Source organism: Sphaerodactylus townsendi, linkage group LG11 (genome assembly GCF_021028975.2).
Source record: "Sphaerodactylus townsendi isolate TG3544 linkage group LG11, MPM_Stown_v2.3, whole genome shotgun sequence".
NCBI lineage: Eukaryota > Metazoa > Chordata > Lepidosauria > Squamata > Sphaerodactylidae > Sphaerodactylus > Sphaerodactylus townsendi.
The window spans coordinates 29,961,242-29,981,271 of NC_059435.1; the positions used below are offsets into that span (position 1 = coordinate 29,961,242).

Sequence of the window (20,030 nt, forward strand, 5' to 3'; positions counted from 1 at the left end):
GCTGCTTTAATATGTCTGAGAATCTTCATGATTGTAGAATGCATTCCCTGTAAGATAAGTCCAATATGCAGTTTTACAGATATGGTTCATTTACACTTAGGAGAAATAGTAGTAGAAATTCCTAATCAGTCCTGGCATTCTAGTGTGTATGTTGTGCCTAACTAACCCTTCCCTTAAGCAACTTGTGTTCAAGCAAATCCACTTCTTCCAGGGAGCAACCACAGACCCCCTGTTTACAGGGGATTTTCTTGAATCTGCCCTCTAAGACAGTGGTTCTCAACCTGGGGGTCGGGACCCCTTTTGGGGGTCTAACGACCCTTTCACAGGGGTTGCCTAAGACTCTCTGCATCAGTGTTCTCCATCTGTAAAATGGATAAATGTTAGGGTTGAGGTCACGACAACGTGAGGAACTGTATTAAAGGGTCGCGGCATTAGGAAGGTTGAGAACCACTGCTCTAAGACAACAGAAGGCAGGGTGTTACTACAAGCCAATGAAAACATCCTCCTATGATTTTTATTTTCTAGGAAAATAGATAAAAGGTTGGTTTCACCTGGAATCTAAGGGATTCAGTAGCCAGATATTCTGGAGTAAGGCTTAAATCAGATTGGCTCTCTGTATCAAACTCTTTGTCTGACAGTCTTCCAAGCTAAATCTCTCTAGCCCCAGATTTAAAAGGGTATTGGGGGAAAGTCCCATTTGCTGGACGGTTCTTAAAAATGCACTATGCCAACTTGATTGGAAATTATCCTGCAGTATTGCAGGGAACAGACCATGTGGATTGAGAAGAACTGTGGGCCATCTATTTATTGAAGTTGTTTTGATTATGGCATATGTTTTGACCATTCCAGCTTCTAATCTTATCCAGGCATTAGATACACACTTGGACAGTTGCAAGAGTGACCTTAGAAATTTGGCTTGAACTTTCTCCAGGAGACCGCAGGAGGAGCACAGCAAGGTATTCTTGGCTAATGTTCACTTCAAAAGCAGAAGGTGGGCCCAATGAAGTATCCTCAAATGTTAATGCCTATCAAATTACCAAAGAATGTTTGATGTCAACAGTGCACACCTAGCTGTCAAGGCTTTCTTCTAGCATCTTGTTTTATGCTACATGTCAAGTGAGGAACCTCACTGAAGCATGCCCTTCTTCTATGAAATGCAAATACTAGCAGTCAAATCAAAATGTGTTACAGAATCCTGGAGCCTCCATTGTGTCATTCTAAAACTAGCCTGAAAAAGACACAGAGGGAAACAGCTGCACTGGTCAGGTACCTGAAGAGTTGTCAGAACAGGGAAAGGTCATGGTTGCTGCAGGGGACACCAGTAGGGCTAGAGGGTGTAAATTAAGGACAGTAGACTTCAGTTGAGCGGCAAAAAAAACATCACAGCCAAGGAGAAGGGGGTGACCTTGCCTTGGAGGCTTTTGAGTAGGGGCTCAGAAGCCAGCAGGAAGTTGGGCAATTAAAGACTTTTCCAATGCTGTGATCTGGTACAAACACTGAAACACAAGTTACTACTTGCAACTGCCTTCAGGTATCACACAGTTTTAAGACCCATTCACACACAGCAATCCTAGCAATCTTATTGAAGCACATTTCCAAAAGATGGAGAAGGGAAGAGAAAGTAGTCATTGTATGGTGAAAGCCTTCTAAGAGAGCCCTCAAGTCACACAAACTGTTGGTGCTACAAACCCTCCCACACACACACACACACACACACACACACACACACACACACACACAGAGAGAGAGAGAGAGAGAGAGCGCACAGCTTCTCAAAGGAGCTACATGGCCAGAATCCACCAAATTCCATTACATTTTCAGTCAAGCCAGAGAAATATTGGAACCATGAAGGTGCTTCACAAAGCTGACCACAGCCTTCACCACTAGGATTGCTTGCCATCTAAAGGTGTACAACAGACTTCGATGCTCTGCTAGATAACAAGGTGCCCCACCCAATAATCCACCAGTGGTTGAAGCCAGACTTTGTGCAGGACACACAAATCATTTCAAGTATCACTGTATTCTAAGCAACTTTCTGTAAATGTCTCTGAATATTCCACAAAAAAACACAGTCAGCCTTTAGTTTTCATTTTATTTCTTATTCCATTTGGCACTTGCAAATTTCATTTCCTTGACTGAAGTAGATGCCAAAAACACAACTGAAAGGCAGGAGTATATCTTAGAACAACCACTTACTTGGGGAACAAGTTTAAAAGCATTTTTTAAAAAAACACTTAATATGACCATACTACACATGAAAACAAAATTAAGACTGGAGGAAGAGTTTACTGTAGTGTAGAGGGTTTTACATTTGTTTTCACAATAGATATACAAGCTATATTAGGAACAAAATACAACAAGATTGTAAGCCAAGAATCATTTAGGGGGATGCTAAATATTTAAACTAAATAATAAGTTAGATCTATGAGAGATGGAAGATGGCAATTTAAAAAATCACTATTTAGAAGTCCTACTTTTTAAACTACCTCTTATTAGCAAGACTACCCCACTTCTCTAACACCTATTTCTAAAGCATGCCCAAGCTCTTTCCAGTCTTATTCAGCTGTTGTGCTGAAGGGATGCTATTATTACAAGTCCCTTTAAATAGTCTAAAAGCCCTATACATGACAACTGACAGAAATATTCTAACTTGCAAAGATGCTATCCTTTCATGCATATCTCCTTCTTTTTTTACTTGGTAAGCCAAGTTTTTAAATAATATTTTCCTATCCATGCCTAAATGAGGTGTCAAATTCACACTACTGCAGTTGTGGTAAAGTGTCATACAATGATAAAAACAGTCCCACACATACGTTTCATTTTGAAAACTGGATTCAGAATTTTACCCACCTGCTCCTCCAATCCAAATCTAAAATGCTATAAGGGTATGTGTGTAATGTTGTGTTTTAAAAGTTATTTTCAAAGTATGTCTCCCCCTCTCCCCCATCCCCAGCATTACTTGTGAGCCGTGGGAAGCAGAACAGAGATTTCTGGATTTGCCTCATGCAACTGCTTCCTGTCAAAATCCACAGTATACCAGTTCTACAATTTGATCATAATGCAAACATTAAAATACAGAGTCTTCAAAAAAGATATTCCGTGAGCACCTTAGAATTCAACTGTGTCTAGACTGCAGCCCAGTTCACAAAACAGATACCTGCCAAAAAAACAGATGCCAGCAACTCCCAAACATATAGCTTGTCTTTCGCCTCTCAAGTGACACAGAACTCCGTACGAGGGACAATCCCAGTTATTGCTTCTGCCAAACTGCTATAAAACGTGTTACAAAGGCTGTGTGTAAAACAAGCACAGCTAATAATGTGTAGCAGATTTCTGTCATGACTTTCTTTTTTAAAAAAAACCATACAACTTGAGCCCTCAACACTGATGTAACGTTTAGTGCAGTTTAAGGAGTAAACGCTTAAAAGATTTGGCATTTATTAAATAGTTATTGGCACAAGGTTCTTCTGCCATTCAGAAGAGGTTTGTGTATAAATAATTTAGGATTTCTCTCAAGCCCCAAACAGGTAGGCGCTCAACCAATCTGTACTGTTTTTCTGTCCGCACAAATCCCATCTTTGACTTTCAGACACTGTAGGGAGAGTTGCTTCACCCGGTTATCCAACGTGGGTCCACTAGAAGAAGAGCTGGTGTTATTACTCTTGTTCTTGTTCACTTTGTCAAGAGTCTTGTTCTCTGCCCCTTCTGCCCTGTCTCCTGTGAAGTCAAAATGGACAAAATATGCAGCTTAAAGCTGAGTCATCTTGCTACTGCTGACTAACTTGGCCACATCTTTTGAAATGTAAACAAACTTCACAATCATGGTTACCAGTTCAAAATCTAAAGAATACAGTGGTGTTCCCTCCTCCAACCATTCCTCTCAGATAATCTGGGACATAACTGAATAATTTCTTTACAGACATCCCAATTGTATGACTGTGTTTTTAACACCCATCTTGGGAAATGTAGCTGATTGCTCCTCAATTTAGAAATACCAGCTATACTAATAATCTGATCCATCTACCAATAAGTTAAGAGAAAGAGTCCTGGCTCTAATTAGGTCTGAACAAATGTCCCTCTAGTTCACCATACTGTCTCCAATGCTTACCAGTCAACTGTTACTTGGAAATTCATAAACCAGAATAATGGTGACAGCTATCCTGAGTTACCTCCAGTACATAGTAACCTGAGGTATGTTGCCTATAAATGTTGAGGTTTCGTTTCTATCTATCATGGCCAAAAATTGCTGTTAGACCTGTGCCCCATGAATTTGTCTCATCCTTGTTTAAAGCGAAAACCGAACAAAGAAATAAAAGCATTGTGTCCCAATGAATCATACAGCTTAACTAAGCATTACATAACAAAACACTCTGTCCAGAACTGGCAACAAATTTCATTTGCTGAACCCTATTTCAGTGTTTTGAGAAAATGTATTGCTACACACTCAAACTCATCATAAGTCTTCAAAGTGGGACCTTCCAATTCTGTGTTCATTTTCTAAACCTTTTCCTGTACTGAGGCATCCATTTTGCAATGGGTGACTAGAACTGTGCATACATGGACACGCTATAGATTTATCTAGTGGCATTCTGGCTCCCAGTGTTTCATCTAAGGTTTCATCTAAGCTACGTTGCCTCACCGATCAGTATCAAATCTCCTCTTCTGCTCACTTCATGAAAAGCCCTTCTGCCTTATCAAGATCCAGCCTTGGAATGGATGGCATCTTTTTAGCTGTCATAAGGTTAAGGCTTATGAGACAGCCAGATCATCACAGAGGCTACAGTCATATTGGCATAGGTATTTGAGGGTTTCTAGCAGTGTGAACCCTCTTTTCATCTCCACATATTCACGGTATCAGCCTTGCAAACTACATGATGCCATAATGGTACCATCCATAGATGGTGAGAATTTTAAAGGTACTATTTGTATGAGAGATAGGGTATATGTGTACCCAACCAAGTTCTGTGCTGCATGATGTCAGCTGTTTTTTGTTTCGTGCTTCAGCCTAAAAATAATACATGATGCTCCCAGGAAGATAAGCCTTTAGACAAGGAGTCTCCAACCTATGGCCCTCCAGATATTCATGGACTACGATTCCCTTCAGGCCCTGCCAGCATAGCCAATTGGCAAAGCTTACGGGAATCACACTCCATGGCCATCTGGAAGCCTGTAGGTTGGAGACCGCTGCTTTAGACAAATCCCATGCACCATTCTGCTACTTCAAGAAAGCAGCAAATGCACTTGGAAGAGTGATAGCAAATGTGTTTTTGTACTTCCAACTTAACATTTGAAGAGGAATGTTAAGAATCTCGCATGTAGTGATATGGACAGGCCTCAGTTATGGATATGACTCATGCATTTCTGCAGAAAAAATACTTTCCAGCTGTCCTTGCTGAATGCACAGAAGGCAAAATGCACAAGCTGTTCTGTATCCACTCTTTCTGCTCTCTTCACATATCCAAAACTGCCCTAAGATGATACTGTAACTGGTTCTGTCTAAACACAGGAAATTGGCTTTTGAGCCTGAATTCAGAAACAAATGCAACTGTAGGCTTTCTTCAGCGGTGACACAGGTTTTTACTACTACACTATAAATGCACATTTAAACACAAACGGCATTTCAGCTAACAGTTTACCTTCCGATTAATTTTCGTACTGCTATGATTAATGGTGACAGCTATGCTCTCAATATTACTTTCGTTATTTCATGCAGCATCTTCCCATGTTCCTCAAACATTGTTTGAGCTATTAGTTACAGCCTCTCACTGCCAAATTGGTAACTTATTTTTAGATAAAAATTTCCATGATCTCTTTGCTGGACCAGAAGCATTAAATAAATCCCCTGCTTCTGGAAATCTTTTGCTGCACAAGTCCAAAACCTCTCCTTTAACTTTAGTTGATAGGCAAAAATACTTTAGGATTTTCTACTGTTCTACATTAACAGATTGCTCCAGTCATAGAATGATTCATGTGAAAAAGGGAAGCTTTGAAAAGGGAAAGATGTGAAAAAGGGAAGCTTACAATTACCAGTTAATATGAGACCATCTCCCCGAAATATTCCCCAGTGTGGACTTCCAGGGAAACGGCACTTCACTCCAGCAAAGCCTCTGAGTGCTCCGCACCATTCTTGCTGAAAGGAGCAATTTTGCTGGCTTGAAAGCACGTTTTTCCTCAACTCTCACCCCTCAGGTACTGGGGACCTTAAATTAGTCGGGTGAATTAGGAAGAGCCTTACAGAGACCCACAAGTTCTGAGAAAACCTAGGGTCAGCAAGTCTGTGTGAGCCATGAGTTTCCAGAAGAAACCTGCCCCCCTTCTCCTCTTTTTTTTTTAAAAAACTCTTCTTCCTTTTCTATTTTAGTTCATTTTCTCAGTTCTAAAATGTATTATTAGTGTTATAACTGTTATGTTTGCTCATGTTTATTTTTTTAACTTTCCTTTTTTCCATAGCATTGTTGATAAAATAAAAATTATTTGGTTAAAAAAGAAATATTTTCCAGCATCAAGATGGGGGGGGGGGGGATCAGGATGAGGAAAGGAGAGAATAATTTTTGCTTGATGCAGGCCAAAAGGAAAATCACTCAGCTTTGTGGGTTTTCTATATATGCCTCTATCACATATTGAACAGTGCAATCCTATGCAGAGTTACTCCAATCCAGGCCCATTGAAGTTAACAGGCTTAGACTGGAGTAATTTTCCTTAGGATTGCACTGTCAATGTATTGTGCACCCACTCATATGCAGATGGATGTTCTGCTGGCAAGCTGATGCTTATATAGAATATGTGCCAGCAGGTATTCCAAGTACATAAACATAATGGGGGCAAAGGTGGGCACAGAATACTTCCATTAGTACGTTCTTTCTCAACCAAGACCAACTGCATCATGTGCACATTGGGCCTGAAGCATGACTGCAACACAACTTGCATGGAGAACAAAGCAGGATGGCAAAGACACAGAACAGAGTGGGTGAAGGGGATGATTTTTATGAAGACCATGTATGAAGTACCCAGAGGCACCTGATGAAGTGCAATGGGACTACAAACAGGCTGGGTAATCCTAGTTTTCCGAGCTTTTCAGAACTGGCCTGGTTTCTCCTTATTATAAAAATTAGTATGAAATGGATGTCACAATAACTAGTGATATTGTAAAGCATTTGAAAGCCCATAAAAACAAGTTGTATTTTATGTACCTGAATAGCAAACCAATCCACATCATCTCTAAAAGGTATATTTAGATTACTACTTAGAAATTATTCTCTCAACCTATTGAAAGCACAAAGCCATCTAGGGAGGGGGGTGCTCTCATGACAGGCTGTTCTACAAAGGAGGCACTGCCAGAAATCTAGCTTACCATTGTCCATCTTACCACTATCAATGATACAAACTCAAAGCATGAAAACTTTAAGACTGAGGGTAGAGGTCCCATAGGGAGAGAACACATACGAGAGGAGGTTCGTTCAAGTGCAATTAGGAAAGGGACAATGGGATTTTCCATTAGCAATACTGTAAATGGGCAAGGGCCAACACTCTAGGCCAAAACATGCACATATGCTCATTGAATTTACCTCTTTCAATTTCACATTCAGGAGAGGAAGCCCCGCTGCATTCACTTCGAGGTCCTAGTAGAGGAAATATCCCAAATTCAGATAGTGAAATGGGGCTGGAGAGATCCAGGCTTCTAGGCCGTACCACTGGGAGAAACTGAGCCGGCATGTCCAAAGGGCTGGTTGGACCCGAACTAAAACTGGATACGGATTTGGTTTCAGAGTCTTCTTCGGACACAAAACTGTTGCAGTTATCATCTTCAAATACTTCTGAAGCCACTGTGTGGACATTCAAAGGAAATGTTAATTAGTAATAAAAAGTTTCCCCTCAGGACCTACGTCTCTGATTGGACTTGCACTATCCCACCCACCTATCCTTAAAGGGTGAAGTTACAAAATGGTACATTAAAACTCTTATGAGAGTATATGAATGGTGACTCCCATTCAATATGACAATATTGTTCCTATGACATGAGGCCAGCTGTTGGAAAAGAGAAAGAAACTGGGATACATAGGGCACAGTGAAAATTAAGGACAGTCTTGTGTGTTATAGACAGCAACATGTAGTTAGCGGAATGTTTCCATGTGGAAATTTCTCTGTGTTATGGACTTAACAAGATAGGAGGAAGAATATGAACAAAAACAGTAAGTAATTTGTATAGGGGAAAAAGAGGAAAGTGACATGCCACCATTTTTAATCCGAGAATAAAAATTCCAGTTTGGTAACAGACATTTCGTAAATATATGATTTATAAAGTACATTGGATATTGCCTGTTCAATACCTTGGCTGTTCTGTAGCTGTCTGAGTCTGTGGGATCAGACTGTAAACCTCTGGCTAAAAGCAGACTCCAAGAGTCCTTTGGCCCTTGCCCTTCAGACCATGCCTCTAGCTAGCTCTGACTGTAGAAGCTACAACTGTAGAAAAGAATAGCAAAACCTCTACTCCAGCTCCAATCAGGTGACTTTTCTCTGGTCCCTATCAGAGTTTCAACATAAGCCAAAAAAGGAGCTCAGAACTAAATACGGAATGCAAAGCAATAAGAACAACTATATGCTTCCACATATTTGATTCATTTCTCTGGACAAAAATCAGTGATGGAATCAAAATCACTTATGAATATGAATGGCACATGAATGGCTGTGTAAATATCTACCATTTCCAAGGTCTGTAGAACCTTTTATGAAATGGACCAGTTTCAGATGACGGGAAAGGCATAAAAAGCACACTTACATTTTTTTATCATGTTGTTAAAAACTCATAACTGGACATGACTTTCCATAGCAGTTCAACACAGAAAGGTCCCCAAAGAACAGTCCCCATTTTGTTCAAGTTTCCCATATCCCAGTATCACTGTGGAACATTTTTTCCCCTGGTATAACCCGAGTCACAGGCATACTTACTGGAAATATTATCGGATTCCAGTTTGCACACCACAAGGTCTTCCGTTGATAGGTTGTTGCCTTCTGCACCCACCCCACATCCTCTAGGACCCATAGAAGAGGCCCGTCTTCTCTCGTGGATCTCATCCGAGATCATCTCCAGATTCTTCAAGGCTGTTTTATATTCACCCTTTGCCAAGGATAGTTTTGCCTGAAGATCATCTACAGTCTTCTTTAATTGCTAAATGGAGGAATCAGAAGACAAAACACCCAAATGGCACATGAATATTTCATCGTTATCACAATAATATTTCATTGTTATCACAAAAAAGGTTGCAGCAAAATTTACAGTGATCAAAGCTATAGGGACATTTGTTTTTCAGTTGTCCGATATACAGAAACTGAAGTCAGTATAGTGCGTTAGCATCACTGGAGTGTTGGACTAAGAATAGGGAGACCGGAACTCAAATCCCATCCCACCCATGAAGCTCACAGGGTGACTTCAGGCCCATGACACTCTCTTAGCCTAAACTATCTCACAGGGTTGTTGTGAGGATAAAATAAAGCAAATGATTTGAGATGCCCTGAATGCCTTGGAGAAAAGGCAGGATAAAAATACAATAATAAATAAGAGCTCAAGGTGCTTGATTCAAAGTCCAACCAAGCATGGTGTAATGGTTAAGTGTGGTGTGGTAGTTAAGAGCAGGTGGACTCTAATCTGGTGAACTGAGTTTGATTCCCCACTCCTCAACATGAGAAGCAGAATCTTATCTGGTGAACAGGATTTGTTTCTCCTACATTCCTGCTGGGTGATCTCGGGCTAATCATAGTTTGTTCAGAACTCTCTCAGCTCCACCTACGTCACAAGATGTCTGTTGTGAGGAGAAGAAGGTAAAGGAGTTTGCAAGCCGCCTCGAAAGGCGGGGTATAAATCCAAACTCCTTTTTGTCAGTTTCACTCATGGAATGCTAAGAACACAAAGCATTCTGCCCCTAAAAGCAACTGAACTTGAAAATACTACTTTTATCGGGCATCTTTTAGCACAAAGACACTGATAGATCTGGAGTAAAATGCAGCCACACAAAAAAGAAATGCATATGCATGTGAATGTAAGTAATTTTTTTCTTAACCAGGGATAGAGGATGGGAATGTATCATTGCCAGAAAACCCAGTTAACTGTGAATGCACATACAAACCTAATAAGCCCTTTTGCCAAGTCAGACAACTGGTCTATCAAGGTCCACGTTTTCTCCTTCGACCAGGGTCAGATGATGAGGACTGAATCTGGGGCCCTCAGAAGGTAAAGCAGGTGCTCTGCCTCCTAGCCACAGCATGCATTGCAACAACAGAAGCTAACCATTTGCTGGAAAATGAGTCCTCATTGTGAGGGGAGGGAGAGTTGATGGAGACACTAACACTTCTAGAAAATGTATTCGATACATACCTCCAACTGTACATAATATTTTGCCTTCAGTTCAAAATAAGGCCTGCAGGGAAAGCAAAACAGAAAAAGTTCCCTTTTAATTAGCCAAGCTATGGAAGGATTTGGGCAGTCCTCAAAAAGTCCTTCTTGCAAATGGCCAATTCACAGGCCACCCTTTTCAACTTCCCCTCCTCCCGCTCACAGTTCTGCTACTGTAGCAAAACCAGCATTATCGATTGCCATATGATGCAGTAGTGGTTAGAGATGGGGCTCAGATCCCAATTTAGCTATGAAGCTTGTGCATGGGAGTGATTTTTAGCCACTTGCTCTCTCTTAACCTAGCCTACCTCCTAAAGTTATTCAGAGAACAAAATAGCAGGGAGAACCACGTGCATTAGCCAAGGCTCCTTGGAGATGGGTGGGACACACACACACATCATAACAAAGGATATCAGTTCCTTGGGTGGAAGACAGAAGTCTGCTCATCCAGGCGTGGTGAGCTCACAAGGCCTGGCTTACATTACTGACGCAGTATGATGATTCATCCAAGAGACTCTCGGACTAGCTCTACACTTTAAAAATAGGTTTAAAAGTTAAAGAGCCAACATTAAGTTCTGCGGGATCATAGCGGAAACCTAGTGCCTGCACTAGAACACACAGAGAGAACAAGACTTCCTTTAAAAGTGTCCATGTCTCTCTCGGTGGTGAGGCGGAGGGGGCGGAGTTACACAGATGGATCATCATGGATAAATGCATCCTGTACAACCCAGTTAAGCACACTTAAATCCCTGAAAATGCATGGGTTTAAGCTGCAGTTCACACCACCATATAAAAGAAAAAAAAGACACACAAGACATTCCCTACGCTCTGCAATAAAAGGCCTTGAGTCTAGAAATGTCAGAGTACAACCAGGCAGGCTTCAACAATCTGTTCTTTACATGACTGTTCTTTTTTTTTTACTTTTTAAAAAGGCATATTAGTTCTATTCTCCAAAGTATTATATTAATTTATTATTTTACTGCTTGGACAATGGATTCTGAGAAACTGGAGAAAGAAATATATAAACACAGAAAAACCCAGCATTACATATTTGGAGTTTGTGGCAATAATGTTAGTGTTTTCACACCCATGCCAAATTTTGACATCCCAGGGGTATAGAACTGCAAAGAGAACATGCAGCCAGCTGCCTGAGCAAATCCCTTAGTATCTGCAGCATTTCTGCCTTACAGAGAATGCAGCGAATGAAATTGGATGTTATGGTTTGCAGAGTCCTGTCTGACAGTAAAGGTTTGCACTACATGGCACTTTATTTCCCCTCTCACAGCTGTTTCATCCTTCAGTTCCATTATCAATTTCTCTCCTTGATAACTGCACCACCAGCTGATGAGCTACATGTATCAAGTTCCATTACATATCAAACATTGCACATAGACCAATTGGCTATGCTGGCAGGGGCTGATGGGATTTGTAGTCCATGAACATCTGGAGAGCTGCAGGTTGCAGACCCCTGACCTAGACTATTCACACAATCAGTTGCAAGTATGAATGCAGGTGAGATGGACACCCCCTTCAACCTCCTATATTGCCAAGGCAGGGAAACCACCTTTTCACTTCAGGGACTGAGGTGCCTCTAATAATGGTAACATTAGGTTTCAGCACTTTCTCTCAGCCCTGTTATCACACCCCACAAGGCAAACAATTGTACAGTGCCTTGGCTTAGATGTTCTGGCTTATTCACATACAGAGTCTTAACATAGGCTAGGTATATTCACTCAGTAACCTCACACAACCCTCCCTGTTGGGTAAAACCCTCAAGCTAAACCTAAAGCAAATGCTAATACTCCAGACTAGAACTCTCCTCTCTCTGGAAGCAGTTCTAATTCTGGTTTATACAGCCTTCAACTTGGCTCTCCAATAAATCTAACCTCACCAGTATACAGTGCCTGTGTAAGACTGGTTTCACACAGTACTCAGGCTGATAACGAGTAGAATCAGTCACTCTGGCTGAGCTACTCCCCTCAGAATTTAGTTTTCTCAGTTTAAACAGACAGCACGAACAATTCAAACCAAAACCCTCTCAGAATGTTCTAACAAGGGAGATATCCTCTTCCTTCCTCTGCATCACACTGTTACTTGCCCAATCAGAGTGCAGGAGGCCACAGACAATTAGGTGGCTCCTCTGTTCCCAGGCCTCTCCTGTTCCACTCCAAATGTAAATAGTACTTTTTAAAAACAGAACTGCACTTTTAAAATCATATTTATATTACAGCCCATCACATAAGGTATGAATTGGCTCCCATAAAATATGCCACAAACAGCCACACTTACTTGGATTTATTTATAGCTCTTTTCAGTTTCTTCTCCAGCTGTTTCATTCTACCCATGGCGGCGTTGTATTTGGCTGCTGTCTCCTTGTGCACCAGTTCACTTCTGGTTTTCGTCTGTTCTGCCTCCATGACCTGTACAACAAAAGGTAACAAAGATGGTTTTGAGTTCAAGCAGTGGTAATATTAACCACAAGCAAGCAAGAAAAATGGAAGAGAACTGTACAGATTCCTACAATACAGATGGACAGCAGACTTAGGAGCCCAGACGTTTAGGACCAGTCCTATCAACCAGGGGGAAGGGGGAGAACATTGTCTCCTATCAGATTTAAAAGTGAGGGAGCACTGGTTATCAGCAGAGAGGGGGATGTTAATCCCTAGCTGCCTGCAAGCTTAAAATGTAGATTAAACACTACTGAAATTAGTGCAAGTTTGAAGTGGCACCTGAGATCTCGTACATATATGCTTGCATTAATATAAACAACACACTACATCTGGGGGACTCTGGGTTAGTGTCCTTTTGACTGAATTCACCAAGAACCTGCTGATGTCCCCTTACACACACACACCCCGTTCTACCTCTCCAACCCCCATTAGCAATATAATCCTGATGGGAAGCTTAAAATTTAACAAAAGACATAGGCTTCAAAAGGGAAGAAAGAAACTTCTCTGCGGAATTTTAACAGCAGGACTTGGAGAACTTCTATACTATATTCACCGTGAAATCTGTAAGTTACATGTTACAGTAGAAGTGGGGAAATAACTCATGCAAATAAGTTCAGGCCCACACACACACACTAGTAAGAGCCAGCTGACTCTGAAGGAGCATGCATAAGGATCCCATATCCTGCAAGATGATCAGCTCTGTCCTTCAGCCCTGACAACCAAGTATTTCAAGTGAAGGAAATACAGGCAGGAAAGAAACAAACACTTTTCCACAAGATGGCCCAGAACGGAGCTCTTACCCTCTGAGTAGCATGGTTGAGCATCTCTTGCCAGGCAGAATCAAATTGACGCTTGTCATCCTCCAGCAGCCGCTGTTCTGCAAGGGAAATGGTTTCTTTAGCAGCCCGCAGCACCTCCGTGGCCCTCTGAAAATCCTGAGTGGCCTTCTGAGCCTCCAGTTGCGCCTAAGGGGAGAGAGGTGGTAATTTAACGCGAATGGAGGACATCCCACTTACGACGGCAAATCTAGGTTGAGGAGTTGTGTCTAGTTCTAGCCTCCTCCCAAAGGAGTTATGATGTTATCCAACATGTTATCAAACAGCAACTTTATTTTTGTTTGCATTTACACTCAATACAATATACAAGCAAGAAATTGTCTCATTTATCATTTGACAGTGAATAGTTTCTTCATTCGGTCTCCCAAAAACTCTGTAAGGTAAGTTAGGCTGAGGCATAGCAATTATTCTATGGCTTACAGGCATCACATGAAGATGCTGGACCGACGCATTGAAGCCTTTCTGGTCCCTTCCACATGGAAGCCAGACACTCTAGATGACAGGCTGAAGAAATTAATTGAGTGGAGTAGAGAAGATGGGGCAGGATGCATTTAAAAAAGAAAATAAAGCAGTTTCTACTTAAAGTTTTGGAACATGTGACATAGCAAAGTCTAGTGAAACCAATTATCCAGTAGGCAGCTTAGATCTTACTGATCTTTGAAGAATTCTGTTTCAGAAGGAAGTATTACAACATATGATTACTTACCACAAAAAAAAATTAGAATTATCATTTTAAAGAGTTACAGCCTCAAAGTGTTTTACTCTAGAGAACAAAACAAGGTATCAATTTTACGGCCATAATCCCTTGTGGGAAGAGCTATATATGCACGAGGGTCCCTGCATTGGCATTAAATTGTTGGAACATGAGAACATTTTTTTGAAGTCTTGATCAAGAACTAAATTGCAGACATTCATCACCATTGTCATGGTACTGCCTCAAACTACTATTGATTAGACTGTGTACATAACATTCTTGACCAGTCTCCTTTTGAATGCAGCCTCCCATACTATGCATTTGAAAATGGGAAACCTCCTTACAGGATATTTGTACATGAATTGGAAGCGAGTCATTACTAGATGGTTGCTAGGCAGCCATATTGCTCGTAGCTACAAATATCGAGTCTTTTTCTTTCTCCATTACCAAGAGTCAAGTCAAGCATGGATGAAGTCAAGTCAAGCATGGATGAAAGGGGATGAGATAAAATAAAGTCAATGAGGTAGATCTTAAGTATTTGAAAAGGATACACCAATCCATCAGAGCTTATTTCACAGCTCGCTTGTGTCACTGAGGTCTAACCTACATAAAAGCAAATGAATAGGAAGATCCAATTACATATTAAGACTGGATTTCTTCACAGCGAATCATTATGCAGTTTTGATGTCCCAAAGCAACTTTTGAGATGTTACATTTGTAGACAATATTATTTCATCCACTCTTCTGAATATTGAGCTTCCCACCATTCTTTTATCTCTTCCCAATTTAAGCTGTTCCTGGTTCTGCATTTTTAAGTAATCTAGAGAACTGAGACGTCAACCTTAAATAAGTTAAATCATAAGCCAGCAGATACTGAGGGACTGGCACCGTAATTCCACATAACATCACTAGTTTTGATAGGTAAAGCTGTCCAATTTTAGATGCAGAACTGGTGGCTGGCCTTTACGTATACTTCTAACCATTCAACCCAGTATATCATCCTTCCTCTTCTCATCTAGCATGATCACCAGCTTCAGTTTCCAGTTGTCTACCATTTCAACTACTTTCTGATTTGCTACGCCTGGTCCCCAAATATCCTTCCTCACGTTGAAGCAGCTGCCTAAATATCCCCGTGATCACAGTGATTTTCTTCTACCAATCAAAGGCCATTGCTACTTATTCCACACTTTCCTCAAAGCTGCTAGAGAAAGCCAACTGTAAATCGACACTTTCTATGGCACTTGTGCTGCTAGCTTATATGGAACGGATGAAAAGGTTAACAACTGATACTGCTTTCCTTAACACAGTCTAAGGACACTGGGTTCCTAGCCCTAAAGATGGTTCATTAATAGAAGAGGTATGGTAGTGCTGTCATGCAACTCACAGGACCTAAAATGACCCAATATAACCCCTGGGTTTTATGTCTGACAGCCTTACTTTACACCAGCTACCAGGAAGGCAAATACTATTCTCATATTACAGATAGCTACATGAGGGAGCTGGAACACTCACCATCTTATGACCCTTATTAATTCTGTTTTCTCCTTTCCATTCGTATCCCCCTGGAAACATCACTTTCAATAGCTCTGATGTCACCATTGACATATTTGGGCAAGCGTGCCGGAATAATACGTAGGCAACTGAACAAAAGGGCTTTGCCAGCCTTGAGCCCCATCTGACATTTTACAAGCAGCGAGACTTCACTTCCAAGTTTCAAAAAAAAATTGTATAAAATAAAATAGCTAAAAGTATTACTTTCAGAAGCTCGTACTTTTATGGGTTCTGGAAGGGCTATATAAACATCCCTACCAGCGAATGGCACTGTTACACATCTGAGTGTTTTGGTTGGTTCTACTTTGTTTCTAGTTGCTGTTTCTGTATTCTGAAGCATTTTACTATTCTGGTTTAAGAGCTGTTCCAGAGACCACTCAGAAATCTTTTATTAAAGTTGGTTCCTTGAAATTCTGGCTCCATGCATTCTGGTTCCTCTTCCAGACCTTTAGATATACAAAGGAGGACAAGAGGAAGAGGACTGGTCTACAACTGGTTGTTTTGGGGAATTATGGGGATAGCCTTCCCCCTGGGTATATGCTAGGTCAGTGATGACCAACCTTTTAGAGACTGAGTGCCAGGGCGGAGCAAGGGGAAGCTGCACCTGGGGCACGCGTGCGCCCTGTGCCCCTGCCACGTCCCCGCCCTGCCATGGAATGCCCCTGGAATATCCCAAAACACCCCTGTCCCGCCCCAGAACACTCTTGCCACACCCCCGCAGGGGCGCGTACCCAGTGCGTCATGCACCCCTCGCCCCCTTGGTGCTATGCCACTGCCGAGTGCCCAAACTGGGGCAACAACTCGCGTGCCCACAAAGAGGGCTCTGAGTGTCACCTCTGGCACCCGTGCCATAGGTTCACCACCACTGTGCTAGGTGTTAGGTATGACTCTAATTCACTGAAGATGACACCTCTTTTCTAGGGATTACACAGAGGCTGCAGGTAAAGTAGCATTAATGGTCACTTAAGCAGAAAAGAACTGCTAAGGAGCAGCAGTGGCATAGGAGGTTAAGAGCTCGTGTATCTAATCTGGAGGAACCGGGTTTGATTCCCCAGCGCCTCCCACGTTGCACTCGAGCTGTGGAGGCTTATCTGGGGAATTCAGATTAGCCTGTACACTCCCACACACGCCAGCTGGGTGACCTTGGGCTAGTCACAGCTTCTCGGAGCTCTCTCGGCCCCACCCACCTCACAGGGTGTTTGTTGTGAGGGGGGAAGGGCAAGGAGATTGTAAGCCCCTTTGAGTCTCCTACAGGAGAGAAAGGGGGGATATAAATCCAAACTCCTCCTCCTCTTCTTCCTCTTCCTCTTTGTGTTATTACATGAATAACAAATTATTGTTACTATTCATAACCTCACATTGCCTTTGGAAATCTGCACAGAATCAAGCTATAAGCAGGCAGCTCCCCAACCCCCTCCCCACCACCATCACTGCCAGTTGGTAGGGAAGCAGGAGAAAACAAAGGAAAAATCAGCACCTATGCTCTTCTGGTGCAAACACAGAAGTGACAGTAACATATTAGGGCAACACTCTGGCATTTCACTGAAAAAAATAGTAATCCACCTCCCAGTGTTGGAATACATTCTCCTTGTTCCCCAGGGCTCTCCTGCTGGTTGCAAGAGCTGAACTGGCAAACCAAGCACAGAACCATCACTCACAGAACTTTGTGTATGCATGTATGACTCGATACAGTCTGGAACTAGAGTCTGTGACAGCAGAGAGTACTCTGTGTGGACTCATAAAGCAGTACATGGTGCATACAATCTTCCTACCCTTTCACAAAGAACATTCAGACAAGGAGGAGACAACAAGACAATAGCATGTCCAAGGCTAACCAAGTAAACTAGTGGCAAAGCTGAAACCAAGAAGGAATAGTTGAGTGTATCCAGCCCAAAGTTTTGAACCACCCGCCTCATGAGTTTGAAATCAGTCATATATAATAGTAGAACTATACCTGTAACCCACAACAAGCCCTTGGGATACAAACTCACAGAAAGGAATGCAAACTTCTGCTTTCAGATGCATCCTAGATAAGGCAGTCCACAAGAATATTCTTATGGCCACCACAATTATTACAAGAATCACAGGATCCAATCAACATCGTATCAGCTTTCCAAGATTTACCTTTCAAACAAATGTTACATGAAGCAATCACTTTAAACACTTTTTCAAGATACGGAACTTGTGACTGTCTGACTGAACTTCCACCATGTTCAGGATGAACTGTTATTTTCCCTATAGCAAACATATGAAATACCCAGAGCATACACAGTTCTGATGTCCTAGTACATTACAGCATGTTTGTTTCAAATTCTGGTGATGATATTGTTCAAGAAACTGAGAATGCCATAGTTTTTTATTCTTGCCTTTATTAAGCAGTGTAGGAGAATGTGGAGTAGAAGACAGACCTCACACTAAACATATGACAGTGTGAAGAGAGTGTCAAATCTGGGATGCACAGTCATTTCAAAATGGATATAACTTGTTTGGAACTAATAACAAATAAATGAACTAACACCGTTTGTTTCAGCAGGAAGCACATGCCACTGCCAGTTTACCGTCCAAATTCTGAGCAGCAAAACAATCAGTAATCGTAGCAGCATAAAAGTCTACAAATAAAGGGCAAGCCATAGAGGGAGCTAAAATTTAAGAAGTCACTTTAAAAAATCTTAAAACCTGTATGGAGAGATGTTTAGAAAATGTGTCTACTACCTTTCCAGCTCATGTTTTCCCCCTGGCATTTACAACCCAATAAGGTCAGACAAGCTAATAGGGGCCGGGGGGAGGGCATTCCACAATCAGGCAGCCATCACTGGGATTTCACTCTCTCTCTCTGTCTCTCTGTCTCTGTCTCTGTCTCTGTCTCTCTCTCTCACACACACACACACACACACACTGCAGTCCACTAAACCCACCCAAACGTTGTTTCTTGGGATCAGTGGACTTTAACAAGACCACAGGGAGCAAAGTGGAGACCACCCCCTTCTTCTGCAAACAGAAATGCCATTCAAAATGAAAAAAAATGGTCACATGTTTTCCTAGATAATACACTGAACATAATTCAACTTGCATGGTCCGTTGGTACAAAATGATCAATAACATTTTAAAAGTGTTGAAGCAACAACACTGCACGAACAGCTTGGGAGCCAATACAATTTCATTCCAAATAAGGCTTTTAGACATCCCCCCCACCCCAATTGACCTGTACTATTGTTTATCCTTTCCACAAAATACCCCAAATATGACCTAAAATTGTTTTACTGAAGAATTCACTTCGGGGAGCGGGCGGTATACAAATTAAATAAATAAATAATAAATAATAATAATAAATCACATACACAGGTAGACCACCAGCAACAGCCCATACAAGGAGGAAAGTCTCTTGCAGCTCTAGCAGTCATATTACTGGAACCCCTCCAAATATAGTTCATTTAGCAAAGCTATAAATGCTCAAGAGCACTGGGAATTAAAGCCATTTCAGCCAGTCCCTTTCACTCAATTCCCTCCATCATTCTAAAGTCGGTATAAATAGAGACTGTCAAAGCTCATCTTCTTGTCCTGAGAACAGATGATGCTGCTGGCTGGTGAAAATGCCTTATGGGATTTTCCATCCACAGAAGATATATCAACATTGCTTGGCCCATTTGTTCTGTAAAAGGAGTCACCCAAGGTAGTAAAATCCAAGTTCAACCCCCCCCCCCCCCGCCCCCAAGTGCATCTATGGTACACGAACGTGACACAGAAGACTCATTAAACCACACAGTAAGTTGCCTTGATAACCAACACCATCTGCTAGTGGGGTAGCCAAGAAAATCCTCAGATTATAGTGCGCTCTCTCTCTCTCTCTCTCTCTCTCTCTCTCTCTCTCTCTCTCTCTGTCTCTCTCTCAATGGCGGTGGGGGGATGCAGTAACCTGACAAAAACTGGCTCTCCCGCCAAATAGTTGCACAGAATGTGTCAGGATTAAATGTCATAACAGCAATCAAAATTACAAAGTCTTGAACATAAAGCTACTGCATTTCACAAAGCAAGTGTAATTTGTATTTTGCAATCAGCAAGGCAGTCATCACCCTCTTCAGCTGAAGTTAAAAGCCTATCAGAACAAAGATGTT

At 41.7% G+C, this 20,030-nt stretch overlaps 1 protein-coding gene across 1 annotated transcript in view; it reads right to left on the reverse strand.

Moving 5' to 3' along the window:
• Positions 1–2,072: 2,072 nt before the first annotated feature.
• The window catches only part of SH3BP5 (SH3 domain binding protein 5), a 40,862-nt gene continuing 22,904 nt past the window's right edge, over positions 2,073–20,030 (reverse strand). Inside the window, exons 4-9 of the mRNA XM_048510725.1 lie at positions 13,638–13,802; positions 12,677–12,807; positions 10,370–10,412; positions 8,947–9,166; positions 7,566–7,823; positions 2,073–3,717 (exon numbers count right to left, since the gene is read on the reverse strand). Of these exons, the coding sequence (XP_048366682.1) occupies positions 3,536–3,717; positions 7,566–7,823; positions 8,947–9,166; positions 10,370–10,412; positions 12,677–12,807; positions 13,638–13,802 (999 nt within the window). The 3' untranslated portion in view covers positions 2,073–3,535. The remainder of the gene's footprint in view (positions 3,718–7,565; positions 7,824–8,946; positions 9,167–10,369; positions 10,413–12,676; positions 12,808–13,637; positions 13,803–20,030) is intronic.